The sequence below is a fragment of the Urtica dioica genome, chromosome 6 (assembly GCF_054948205.1).
Source record: "Urtica dioica subsp. dioica isolate 48M chromosome 6, U.dioica_male_clone48M_v1_H2, whole genome shotgun sequence".
Classification (NCBI taxonomy): domain Eukaryota; kingdom Viridiplantae; phylum Streptophyta; class Magnoliopsida; order Rosales; family Urticaceae; genus Urtica; species Urtica dioica.
Window position 1 is genome coordinate 30,738,907 of NC_142761.1, and position 12,475 is coordinate 30,751,381.

At 39.7% G+C, this 12,475-nt stretch overlaps 1 protein-coding gene across 1 annotated transcript; it reads right to left on the minus strand.

The window, feature by feature from the left end:
- Positions 1 to 8,970: 8,970 nt before the first annotated feature.
- On the minus strand, positions 8,971 to 11,915 carry LOC149393629 (uncharacterized). Its single transcript, XM_089617820.1, has 3 exons — positions 11,330 to 11,915; positions 9,593 to 9,706; positions 8,971 to 9,206 (listed from the first exon to the last, which is right to left on the minus strand). The coding sequence occupies exons 1-3, from the start codon at positions 11,828 to 11,830 to the stop codon at positions 9,114 to 9,116; spliced, it is 708 nt and encodes a 235-aa protein (XP_089473946.1). The 5' UTR covers positions 11,831 to 11,915; the 3' UTR covers positions 8,971 to 9,113.
- Between the last annotated feature and the right edge of the window lie 560 nt (positions 11,916 to 12,475).

A 12,475-nucleotide genomic window follows, 5' to 3' on the forward strand; every position in this document is an offset into this window, starting at 1 on the left:
GACTAGCTGATGATATTCATGAAGGGTAAACACAGATAATATTCAGTGGATCCACTCATCATAATTAGGTTGAATTCTTCAGTAGAAAATAAATTCATTTGAACTGAGAGATTTTCAGTGTCAACTCTTTAGTGGAGTCAGTTGGCATTAAGCTAAACTTGGAAAAGGTTTGTGAACTTTTGAGTCCAAGTGTTTAGCTCAAGCTTTGTTCATTTGGGACCATGAGGTCACTGTCACGAATCACATCGATTAGGAATAGTTAAACTGGAAGCTAAGTCAAAACAAGAACGAAAATTGTCAAAAGGGTATTTTTGTCTTTTGAGACATAGGATGAAATGAATGTCAATAAATTTTTTTGACATGGTCATTTGATGATAAGTAACACTCGGCCATAATAAGATTAGATGGGCCTTGTGGATTAATTTCATTTCATAAGAATTTTAATGAAAATTCTTAATGGGCCTTTTTCATGTTGTCATGAACAAATGGAAAAGCTTCTAGAAGCCTTTTCTAGAAGGCTATAGGCGCCCAAATACCCAAGAGAAAGAGAGATTATTTTGTGCATAAATGTATCAAGATACTTGCCAAAAGAAAAAGAGGAAACAAATTTGCATAAGGATGCATTAGCGTAATCGGCCAAGAGAGAGACAAGGCAAGGCAAGGAACAAAAAAGGAAACAAATCCAAGCCTCCTAGAAGGCATCCTTGGCCGAGCATCTCAAGTGGGAAAAGAGGTAATTGGCTCATGAATATGTGATATTCTATAGAAGAGGAAACTACCTTATAGAAGGTGAGACCTCTCCTATAAATAGGAGACTCATTTCCACACATTTGATTCATCCAAGTTTAAGAGATTTGAGAGACTCTCTCTCTAGAACTTTGGCCGAACTCATCTCTCTCTCTCTAGTTTATTTTCGATTTTGTTTTGGCACCTAGGTCCTCATTTGACCTAGAGTTTAGCTCTGCGACTTCAAGACTCGTTCTTAAGTCGTAGTGTTTAAAAGTGCCCACTCACTAATTCCTTTTTCTCTCGAGTGATTTAGTGATAGAAACTTTCGTGGTTGCTCGAGGTGCCGAGGAAAGAAAGAGGGACGTGCTGCGAGGGGAGACGAGCGTTGCAACTTTCTAAGAGCTTCTCAAAGATCAAGCTTCAAGAAAGGTTAGTAAACTTCTTAGCTCATAATAGTTTTTATTTATATGTACTTGCTCTTTGTCTAGGTTAGTAAAAAACCGTTTTTACTTGAAAAGAAAATTTTTAAAATTCCGCCGCTTACCGAAGCGTTAATTATTTTCTTAAACCCTAGACCGATTCCAACATTAAGACTGTAGCATTCGGAGGCCAAGTGACCATATTCCTGATGGAACTCACAATATTTAGATCTATCGCGAGTCGCGGGATCTTTGCTTATTGGAGCCGGGGGAGTGAACTTGTCACGTGCCAAAGCCAGGATCCGCTCTGGCGGCGTGTTCAATGGCGTGAACGACGAGTACCCTTTCAAGTTTTCCGCAAGTCGCGGCTTTTGGGGCATCGGAGGTCGGCTATTGGAAGTCTGACCCCCTCTATTTCGTCTTTTACGGGAGTGGCCTTGCTCGTTGCTAGGCTCGTCTCGGCGGTGAGGGCTTTGATTATTGCCCTTGCGGCCATCGAGGTAATCTTCGACTCCCATGAAGGTCTTGGCTCGAGTCATTAACTCGGCCATAGTAGAAGGGACACGGCCGACGATGGACTTAAGGAAGTCACTTGTGCGCAAGCCTTCAATGATGGCAGTGATTGCGTCTTTGTCGTCAAAGCGGTCGACCTTGTTCGATTCTTCAGTGAATCGGGCGAGGTATCGTCTAAGAGACTCGCCATTCTCTTGCCTGATTGACCACAGGTACATCTTGGTCTTCTTTTGGACCATATATGTAGCAAACCGTGCTAGGAACATGTCCTTCAGGTCTTTGAACGAGTGGATGCTTCCTGGTTTTAAGTTCTTGAACCACTCGAAGCCGGGTCCGGCGAGGGTAAGACTAAAAGATTGGCACAAAGCACCAGGAGAGACACCCTGCATCGTCATCCAGGTTTCATAGTGCTAGATATGGTAAGCAGGATATGCTTTTCCATCATAAGGAGCGAGGTTCAGGAGTTTGAAATTTCCTGTGCATACCTCGGCCAATATCTGAGCCGTGAAAGGTGATGAATTCTCCTCGACGACCCCATAGGCACTTCCGCCTATTCCGTGTTCTCGGAGATCTCGTACTTCATTTCGAAGATTGTGAATCATTGTGATCACATCGAGACCGGTAGTCGGAGTAACTTCCTGTTCGGGAGGAGTCACCTGTCGTCTTTCATTTGACCCTTGACCCGTGCGGCGGTTCCCGTTAGTTGGGGCTGCTACGGGGATGTTTGGCCGAGAGATTAGTCGCTCTCTTAAGTCATCGCCACGCTCAATGCGTTGGGCGGTGAGGTGATCCCTAAGATCAGGGCTAGTCGTACGGAGGCGCAGGCTTCGTCTGTGACGGCGCGCTCTCCGCGTGCCCTGACTCTCCGTAACATTCTCCCTTTGACCTAGTCGGTAGAGGGCCGAACGTCGGGAATTTCCCTCTTGAGAAGCAGCCGGCGCGTCGCCTGTCCGGGGTAGGGGATTCGAAGGACCGGCTTCAAACACGGCGGGGTGTTCCCCGTCCTTCGTGAGAGAAGTCTCGATATCCTCCGAATTGCCAGTACCCTCATAATCAGGGTCGCGGTCGTGGCTTTCCTCGTTGAGGTTCTCAGGATCCCCGTTGGGGGTCATTGTGTTATGCGCGGGTTGCTTCGCAGCCAGTTGGCTGTGGTACCTCGCGTTCTTCGCCTTTAGTTGGCGGATATTCTCCTCCAACTCCATGATGCGGTCGTCCCTGCTATCTGGAGATGGAGATGGTGAGCGGGTCGAGCTCTCTTCGTTGAGCGACTCTTCGTCACCATGCGCTCGGGAGCGCAAGAAATATTTTTTGGTCCCAGTGACGTTATCGGGGTTGTTAACGCCCTCAGAATGTACGGGTGGTTGGCTACTCATCTTTTCTCAAGTTCGAGAAAGTTGAGTTTGTAGAAGAAAAGAAGAAGATGAACATAAGGGATTTCGGCCAAAATGTTGTCGCACGAAAATGAACAACTATTTAAAACCTCGGGCGGTTCGATCCAAGGCCGGACCAAGTGATCGCACCCGGGCCAAGAGTGTGAACTTGATAGTCTCGAGCAGGGGTTTCTCCGATCAACCCGCCTCTCGGGAGAGGTAGGGGGTGAGGAGGAGGAGTGACCGTGCCTTGGTTGTCGGCTGCCTACGTACCCGTGCGTGGGATCAGGTCAGAACGTAGTTCAGGCGTGTGTAACGCAGTGTGAGGCGCGGAGCCTTAATGGAGAAGTGTACTCGACGAAGGAGACGGTGCGCGGAGGAGTCCTCGGCGACGTCTCAGAACTTCGGAGATCGCGAGTGTGAGAGAGAATGTGTGTTTTCTCTCTTTTGGAGACGTGGAAGGCTGTAAGTCAAGAGTTCCTTGTTGTGGCGGAGATTCCGGACGCGTAGGCGATTCCTAGTTGGAAATGCCGGACGTGTAGGCGATTTCTCGTCAGAAATGGTGGACGCGTCTAGGGTGCTAGACGCGTAGGCAATTTTAAGTCAAAAACCGTTAGAGCGCTTGTGGGCTCAAGATTAATCGTTCGATCAAGAGAGGCGGCACTCGGGAGTCCCCGGAAAGCGCTTCAGAATCTCCGAGAACGAGAAATCGAGGAGAATCCGCTTCAGGCCAAGGATGGCATCCAGAGAAGAAGAGAGAAGTCTCAAGTTCCTTGAGAATTAATGGGATGGCTTTCCCCTCAATGAGAGGGGTATTTATAGGTGTTTGAGGGCCTTAGAAGGTCCATTTTTCGTCCATGTGGGACTAGGGGCGCGCGCGCCGTCAATTGGAGGCGCACGGCGCACAACGCGCGGCGTAGGGGGGGGGGGGGCGCGGCGCGCAGGTCACCGGGCGCGGCGCGGGATGCGCGGCGCAGGACGCGCGGTGCAGGATGCGTGGCGCATGGAGCGCGCGGCGCGCGGTCTGCATGGCGCGACGCGCGGCCGACGCGCTGCTTGCTGTGCTGGTCGGCCGGCGCGACGTGCTGCGAGCGCGGTTTCCCCGAGGGGTGCGCGGTGCATGGGCCGTCTTGTCGGACTCTTGTGTGGTCCTTAGGGGTCTTAGATACCATGCTTGCCACGCGAAATATAAAGGTCTCTACTCGACTAGAATGGCTCGACTCGAGGAGCGAAGCTCGACTCGAGGAGACTGACTCAAGGCTCGACTCGAGGAGACTGACTCAAGGCTCAACTCGAGGAGCGAAGCTCGACTCGAGGAGACTGTATGAAGTCTCAACTCGAGGAGCGAGGCTCAACTCGGGGAGCCGACTCAAGTCTCAACTCGAGGGGCTAGGCTCGACTCAAGGAGTCAAGAGTTTGGGCGAGGGCTTGAAGACTTGCCGCTCTTCAGGACCTCCGGCCTGATCATCGGCCCTTTGAGCGACGTGCCTTCTTGGCGTCTCGGGTTTTCCGAAAACGACCGACACCAAGGATCACTAAGGCCCACAGACCGTTGACGAGGTGGGTCACACACCCCTCTAGAAAGGCTCGCACGCGCTCCTAAAAAAGGACGCGCGCGAGCAAGCCACGCGCCACTAAGGGATGGCATGCGCCGCGCACCCCCAGGGTCAGCGCACGTGCGCGCCGTCCAAAAGGAATGCCACGCGCGTGCAGCACGGGGTGCACCGCGCAGGGGCTTCTGCGCATCGCGCACCCCGCGCTGCTCCTCCTTTCAAGGAGAGCGCGCTCCTCTTTGAGGGAAACGCACTCTCCAGTCCCACATGGATGAGAAAAAAGCCTCGTAGGCCCCTCTAACTACTATAAATGCCCCCTCTCCTTGACGGGAAACGCATCCTATTCAATCTCATTCATTCTCTTGAATATTTACTCTTCTCTCTTCTTCTTTGGATGCCACCTTTGGCCTGAAGCGCTTTCTACAAGTTTACTCATTCTCAGAGGTTACGAAAGCACTCTCGGGGACTCTCGGATGTCGCTCCCTCTGATCGAATGCCGAATCTAGTGCCCAAGCGCGCTCCTATGGTTTTCCACCAAAAATCCCCTACGCGTCACGTGCTCCCCTCACGACAAGGGACTTTCGACTTAAAGTCGCTCACACCTCCAAGGGAGAGAAAACACACATTCTCTCGCATGTCACTGGATCCCAGAGTCCTGAGACGTCACCAAGGACTCCTCCGCACTCCGCCTCCTCTGTCGAGCATACTCTCCATGCTCCGCGCCTCATTCAGTGTTATATACGCCTTGAACTACGTTATCACCTGATCCCTATTCACACGGGTACGTAGACAGCCTACACAAAAGGCACGGTGACTCCCTCTATTCACCCCTTCTCTCCTCTAAGAAGCCCTCCGACTGGAGGAAACCCGCTCGAGACTTTCGAGTTCACACCTTTGGCTCGAGTGCGGCCACTTGGTCCGGCACTGGGTCGAACCGCCCGAAACTTTTAATAATTGCTCATTTTCGTACGACAACATCTTCTATCTAAATCCTTAATCAGATAATTGTTTTATAAAATACATAATATTTTTTTATTATTATAAAAACACTACGCAGATTTGTAAAACAGTTTCTCGTTAATTTTCAAAACTGTTTTAAAACGCTTAGTATGGATTGTTGGTTAATTTATTTAACCCGATTCTTTTTGTAACGTTTTGTTTAGTATGTCTCATGTTCAAATAATTTGTTTTTACGATTTTAGAGTAAATAATTATTTTTAAACAGTCGTTTCAAAATTTGGGTGCAGATCTGATTGTTTAGTAAAACCTAAATTTTTATGATTTGTTAATTTGTTTTGTTTCTCAAAGTTTCAAACGGATTCTGACTTTTTCGATTCAGAAATTTGTGTTCAAAATAAATTTTCATATTTACTGGAATTTTTGTAGATTTTTCCGCAGCAATTTATTTTCTGCCTTTTACCCGAGGGTTAGGGGTATTATAGTAACTTTTTACGCTAAACACGTTTCTGAAATATTTCCAGCGACCCTCTTTTGGAAAAAAAAAAAAATTTCAGTGGGTTATTGAACAAATTCTTTCTCTTTCTGGTTAGATCTTGAGTCATCCAGTTTTCTCGAGCCGTCCACGATCAACGATCGTATTTTCCAAAGCAAATGTGAGAATAATCTCATTGTAACACGGATTCGTTCGGAAATAAAGACATTGACTATATGATATGAATTAGTTAGAGCATGTGTTTTTATTTGTGAGATTTGTTTTGATATGTTTGTTTGGATATGTCTATTTGTTTGGACATGTCTGTTAGCGTTGTTATGTGAAATGTTATGATATGTCGAGTTGATGATATGATATGTTATGTTGTGTTATGTGATGATACGTTGTAAATTAGAATATTTATAACATGTTCTTATTTCTAGTTATGTTATCATACATGTTTATTATGTATGTTTATTTTATATGTCATTCATGTATGCAACGAAAATAATCAAGTGAAAGGATAAGTAAGAGAGTCGTACTGCCTCGAGCTATGGAAGTTTTACAAAGAATTCCTCGAGCCGACTTACGGGCCCAAATGGGGAAATTTCTTATATCTTATAAGTTTATATGATGGAGCAAAGTATGTGACCTTGCAACCTCATATCTTCGTATCCAAAGTGCGCAATGAAAATTTATACGACTACTCTAGGAGACCTCTGAATTATAAATATGATAAACTTATAATAGGGTATATTATTATGTCACGGTTTAGCTTAAAATACTAAAAACAAGTTCATGCATTTTATTATTTATGTTTTGTCAGTTATAGTTATGCTCGCTGAAGTTAGCTCATTCTATATATATCTGCTTATGTTTTGTGAGTTATAGTTATTCTCGCTGAGCGTTAGCTCATTCTATATATATCCGTCTGTGTTGTAGGTAAAAAATATTTAAACAACTTGCAAAGAACTGAGCAAGGCGGACTAGCGGCGTCGTTAGCGAGAGGGTTGGGTTATGGTTTTCATTTACAAAATAAGTCTTCCGCTACAAGTCTTTAAAACATAAATTATAAAGTTTTATTTTCAATTATATTTCAAAGTTACGAAGTTTCAAAGAGTTTTCTAATTTGGTTGAGATTTAGATTATGGATTATGTTTTAGTATTTTTGCTACTATGGTTGGTTTCAAATTCGTATTTTCAATTTTGGTTAAGTACTTCTCATAAAATCTTTGATAGGCAATCTTCATATTGTTCTTTAATGCTTTTCTTAAGATCTTTAAACTTTTTGTTGGCCTTTATTCGATGTGTTTTATTAAAAAAATTACCTCAAATTTTCTAATGTTTTAAAAAGTAAGATAAGTAAGACGGTTCGAAAGTCGGGTCGTTACAATTTACATGTCAATGGCGTGTCAAAATGTGAAAAGTGCTGGAATGGGAAACTTATTACTAATCCTGAAGGCGAGAAGCTGAGATATACCCTACACTGCAAGTTTAAAGCCTCTAACAATGGGCTAGAATATGAGACGTTGACATTCCACTAAAATTCTTGTGATATTCTATTTAAATGCTCAAGACTGGACTTCTCAGAGTCATCATAATTATATTTACTCAATCCTTTAGATAAATGGTCCATTGATGTAACCATTATGCGTAGTCTACCATTCAGGTTCGCCTCATAACACGATAGGGTTAAATATAACGTTATAGTCTTGAGTCACATATGAGCCATGAGTTTCACTGATTCTCCATCAAAAGATTCATCTCACAGTGCAAAGGTGTGCACAATCTAACGGTTATTGAATCGACTATCATGTGAGCGAACACTAAATCTTTTTATTAAGACATGGAATCAACTTTTGATGTTTCTCTTTCATCACTAATCATATGCTAGTCTCCTAAAATATAAGTATATAAGCATCTTCGATAACAGTGAACGAATGAATCAAGGAGTCGAGTATACAATCCTGAATTTCAAGATCACCGCATGATTTAGGTTGATCTACACTGTGCTCATCAGCTGTGATTAAGATACGTTCCATCATAACGATCACTTCAACGATATACTTAATCGCAGCCTATCTATGTCATGTACAGATAAACTGTACATAATGCTCCCATTCAGTGAAAACCTCACTGGGCAACCACGTATATGATCTCAATTCTAGCTACTCTGGTGTACATTGAACACTAGCAAGTTTAATCACTCTACATATAATTTTTACTTCTCACATCAAATATAGATGTATAATCAATATTAAAGCATAGGGCTAAAGATGTGACAAATATGTTGTCATACGACATCATGTACTAATTGATGATTGTGTATATCTCATTTAGCTAGCAATCTAATGTAATTATAATAATACATTTTATAAGAAATTACCATAATACATTTTTTTGGGAAAAATTTCTAACCAAAAAAAAAAAAAACAATAGTTGCATACTTAAAAAGCTAATTGGCAATATTTTGTAATAAACATATGTATAATTTAGGGTTAAGTCCAAATTATATAGTTTATTTTTTTTTACTCTTTTTTAATATTTATTTTCCATCTTACTTTATATACCATCAATTATATTTTTAAATTTTTATTAATAGAACTACATTTAAACATCAACATTTATTATAAAAAAATAACTTTAAAATTCAAGATGTAAACTTTTTATGTTTCGTGAGGGCACTCTCTCTCTCTCTCTCTCTCTCTCTCTCTCTCTCTCTCTGTATATATATATATATATATATATATATATATATATATATATATATATTTGTTAGGAGGTCACTTCAGGTCTTGCCACCCAATGATAAAAAAATTGGAGATTTCAAAACATTTATTAACCAGATTGATTTTTATTAACCTCTTTTATCAATTTGTTGGTAAAAAAGAATTATAATAAAAAAATTGACCAAGCACTAAAGAAATTTAAATATAATCACTTTCTAAAAGGTTTATACTTCTTCTCACGATTTAAAAATGATACAAATTATAACGATATATGTAGATACACAGAAACAAGGATGGCCTGAATTTTAGCAAAAGCAAAGAAGCTATTGCGAGTCAATATACATAGTAATAATGGCCCTTATTATTATTTACATGATTGTGCAAGCACCAACAGCAGCCAGAAAATTGCCAAAGCTGAGTGCAATCTGAACCAGCATGGCTGCTCGATCTGCTGTGGTTTTCTGCAAAAGATAAATAAAAAAATGTACAATGCGATGACTATTTCAGTATACATTGTAAACGGATGAAAACATTAACGCGATATTATTTGTTGACTATTCTTCCTTATCAAAATATCAAAAGGAAGGAACCGCAGATAAATTAAAATCTAAGGCCAATAAATATAATTGACGAGTGAGTAATATCTAGGAAATTGATCTTCATTAAATAGTCACTGCCTACGTATCCTCATATTCTAAAGAGCGTAAGTTTCATGTAAACCTTCATCAATGACAATGACCAGTGCTATACAATAACTAAGATATTTACAGAAACTAGACTTTTGACATAGTATATAGTCAATAAACTCATATAATTAATATGATTTTTCTAAGAAGAGACTACTTACTGCCACTGGGGACCTATTTTGTCTATCTTGAACCTCATTAAGAAAAGAATTTCTCGGCCCGGCTGAGTCAGCAATATTGTCGTAAAAAGATTCTGTATATGATGAAGCGCTTGGCTGCAATACATGTAGGATTAAGTCAATACCGTATTACAAAAGGGACTAATAACTTTCATATTGAAGCTCAAGTAATTTAAATGTTAGTTATATTTTAAGCTAAAAAAGTCACTATTTTAATTTTTTTTATAGTATTATCATAAATTAATTATTAATTATAGTATAACTATATATATTTGAAATTAGTTTAATTTGGTTCGTATGTGCTGGATTCTGGAATAATGATTCATCCAGAAACACCTAAATAGAATTATTTTTTTATGATTTTAACTGCTAAAATAATATAATTATTTCACTTAGTTTTCATACATTTATATCTCAGATTTCCGGTCTGAAAAGAAATAAAAATATTCATAAATGATTTAACTTTAGATCAAACTTCATCAAATAATTAGTTGCACTGTTATCATAAATTAATGATCATTAAGAGTTTTACGACATGAATTTGATATTATTTTAATATGGCCTCTAGAAAAAACTTTTTTTACCAGGTTTATAATACTAATATATTATTATTTACAATGACAATTTATATTCAATATCTAATTTAGCTAACAATGGTATTTTTATTTATTTACTATACTTATATTTATTTGCAACCTAGTTGCCAATCATTTTACATGTAGCGAATTGTCAAATTTACATTTAGAAAATGACTGCTAACTAGCTCAGATCATAAAAATAATAAGCATTGTCATATACTGAAGTGATACGTAGTTTAGACTATTACTAATTTTACACGACCTCGAAAATAGATAAAGGTCATTGGGTCAATCTTTGTCAATGACAAATATTAAAATTACAAATCGAATATTCCAAATCTTTCGCCATAATTTCAAATTAATACCATCAAAGAGTTTATGTGTAAGAAAAAAAAAATCCGTTAGTTAATTAATTTCTTGTAGTTCTCATCATATAAGATATTAATACGCATTGCTTTCACAATAATATAATCGTTCTTCGTTTTGAATAGCTTCATCTTATGAGCCATAGTTTTATAAGGTTTGTCAAGTCAACCAACAATAATATTAAAACATCAAAGACATACTTATAAAAATATACCTAAAATAATATCAATCCACAAATGATATATATGTGTGTGTATATATATATATATATATATATATATTAAAACATAATGAAAACAATTTGTGATCAATATTTAAGTCATATTATAAAATGAGAAGATTTTAACATATAAGCGCATTTGACTATTGTTATAATGCTATTAGATCACAATTATTTTTTGTAGTATTACTATAAATACGAAACCACAAACCTAATTATAAATAGGCTAAACATCAAATCTAATTATAAATAGGCTAAACATTTGAACCGATAAGACTTTCGGTACCAATTTATAGCGTATTGAAAAAAAATTCTATAGTATTGTAATAAAAAGAAAACAGAATTATAATTATTCAATAATAAAAAAAAATTAATTGAAGTTATTTAATTGTTACATGCAAAATATATATATATATATATATATATATATATATATATATATATATATTATGTTAGAGTCATATCTCCCAAACAACCTTAAATTCAATCCGTACCTGGAGAAAAAATAAAATTTATAACTAAATTTGTGATCAATAATATTAAACCCGGACGTACCTGGTACCACGTGTCCTGATCTCCGTAGCTGATCTCCATCTTCCTGGAGTGAAGCAGAGTAAAGGTATCGACGAGCTCTTTGTGATCATAATCATGCACGTACGTGTTATCAACTACGCACTGAGGGCAAACATTGAAAGCACGAGAGCCATAATCTCGTCCACGGTTATTAAGGCACGTTACGCACGTGAAAAACGTGCCTTTGATGAAGTTCCCACAGCCATCGCAGAATGGCCTTCCACTTCGGAGTATATAGTAAAGAGTGAGGATCTCAATGGGCTCTAATTGCTCCAACCCTGACCCGTGTCTGAGTTCATCGAAGAACTTCTCCGAGCCCATCTCTGGTCGGCCAATCAGCCTCATGTACTCCGAGAATTCTCGGAATGTCACGAAGCCCTTCTGGTTCGGGTCCATCGCCTCGAAGAACTCGGTCACGAGGTCTTTCGTTTCTTTATCTGCGGCAGCGTGGAAGGCCAACGCCATGTGACGAAGTTCTTCCATTTCGATTTTTGTTTTGTTATACCTGTAAGAGATTTTGAAGTACAGCGTTGAGAGTAATCTGAAATTTTATTACTATGTTTTATTTGCAACCAAGACGGTGACGATTGTGTGGGAAGTTTCTTGGGGAATAAATAAGTGTTTATATGCGTGTTTGACCGATTTACATTTCTTATAGCTGTTTAGAAAGTATCGTACATGTCATGGCATTAAATATTTTTTAGGCAATACATGTCATCTTATTATTAGAGTAGAAATCATTGGTATATGCTAAAAAATTGGGAAATGGTCAACTACTAGTACCAACTTTGCTATTTTGGATCAAAATAAGCTAATGTTCGTTTTTTAACACTGTTGTTACATGGAGTTTGGCGTTTTGGTTCAGGCAGTTCTCTTGTCCCTCGTGTTATTCCGGCCTCGCATCACACAGAACATTATAATTCGTCTCTTTATGTATCAGGATGCAACTTGGCTTCGCTGACAGCTTTTTAACTGGCCGTGTTTGATGTTCGCCGTCAGTCTCTATTTCGGATCAGACGACATTCATTTTGTTTGTCTCATATAAAAGACGATGTCTCATCCTTGGATAGGGTAATGCACTTATGTCGCCGAAACCCTTTTGAAGAGAAAAAGTGTACGTCTTTTGTT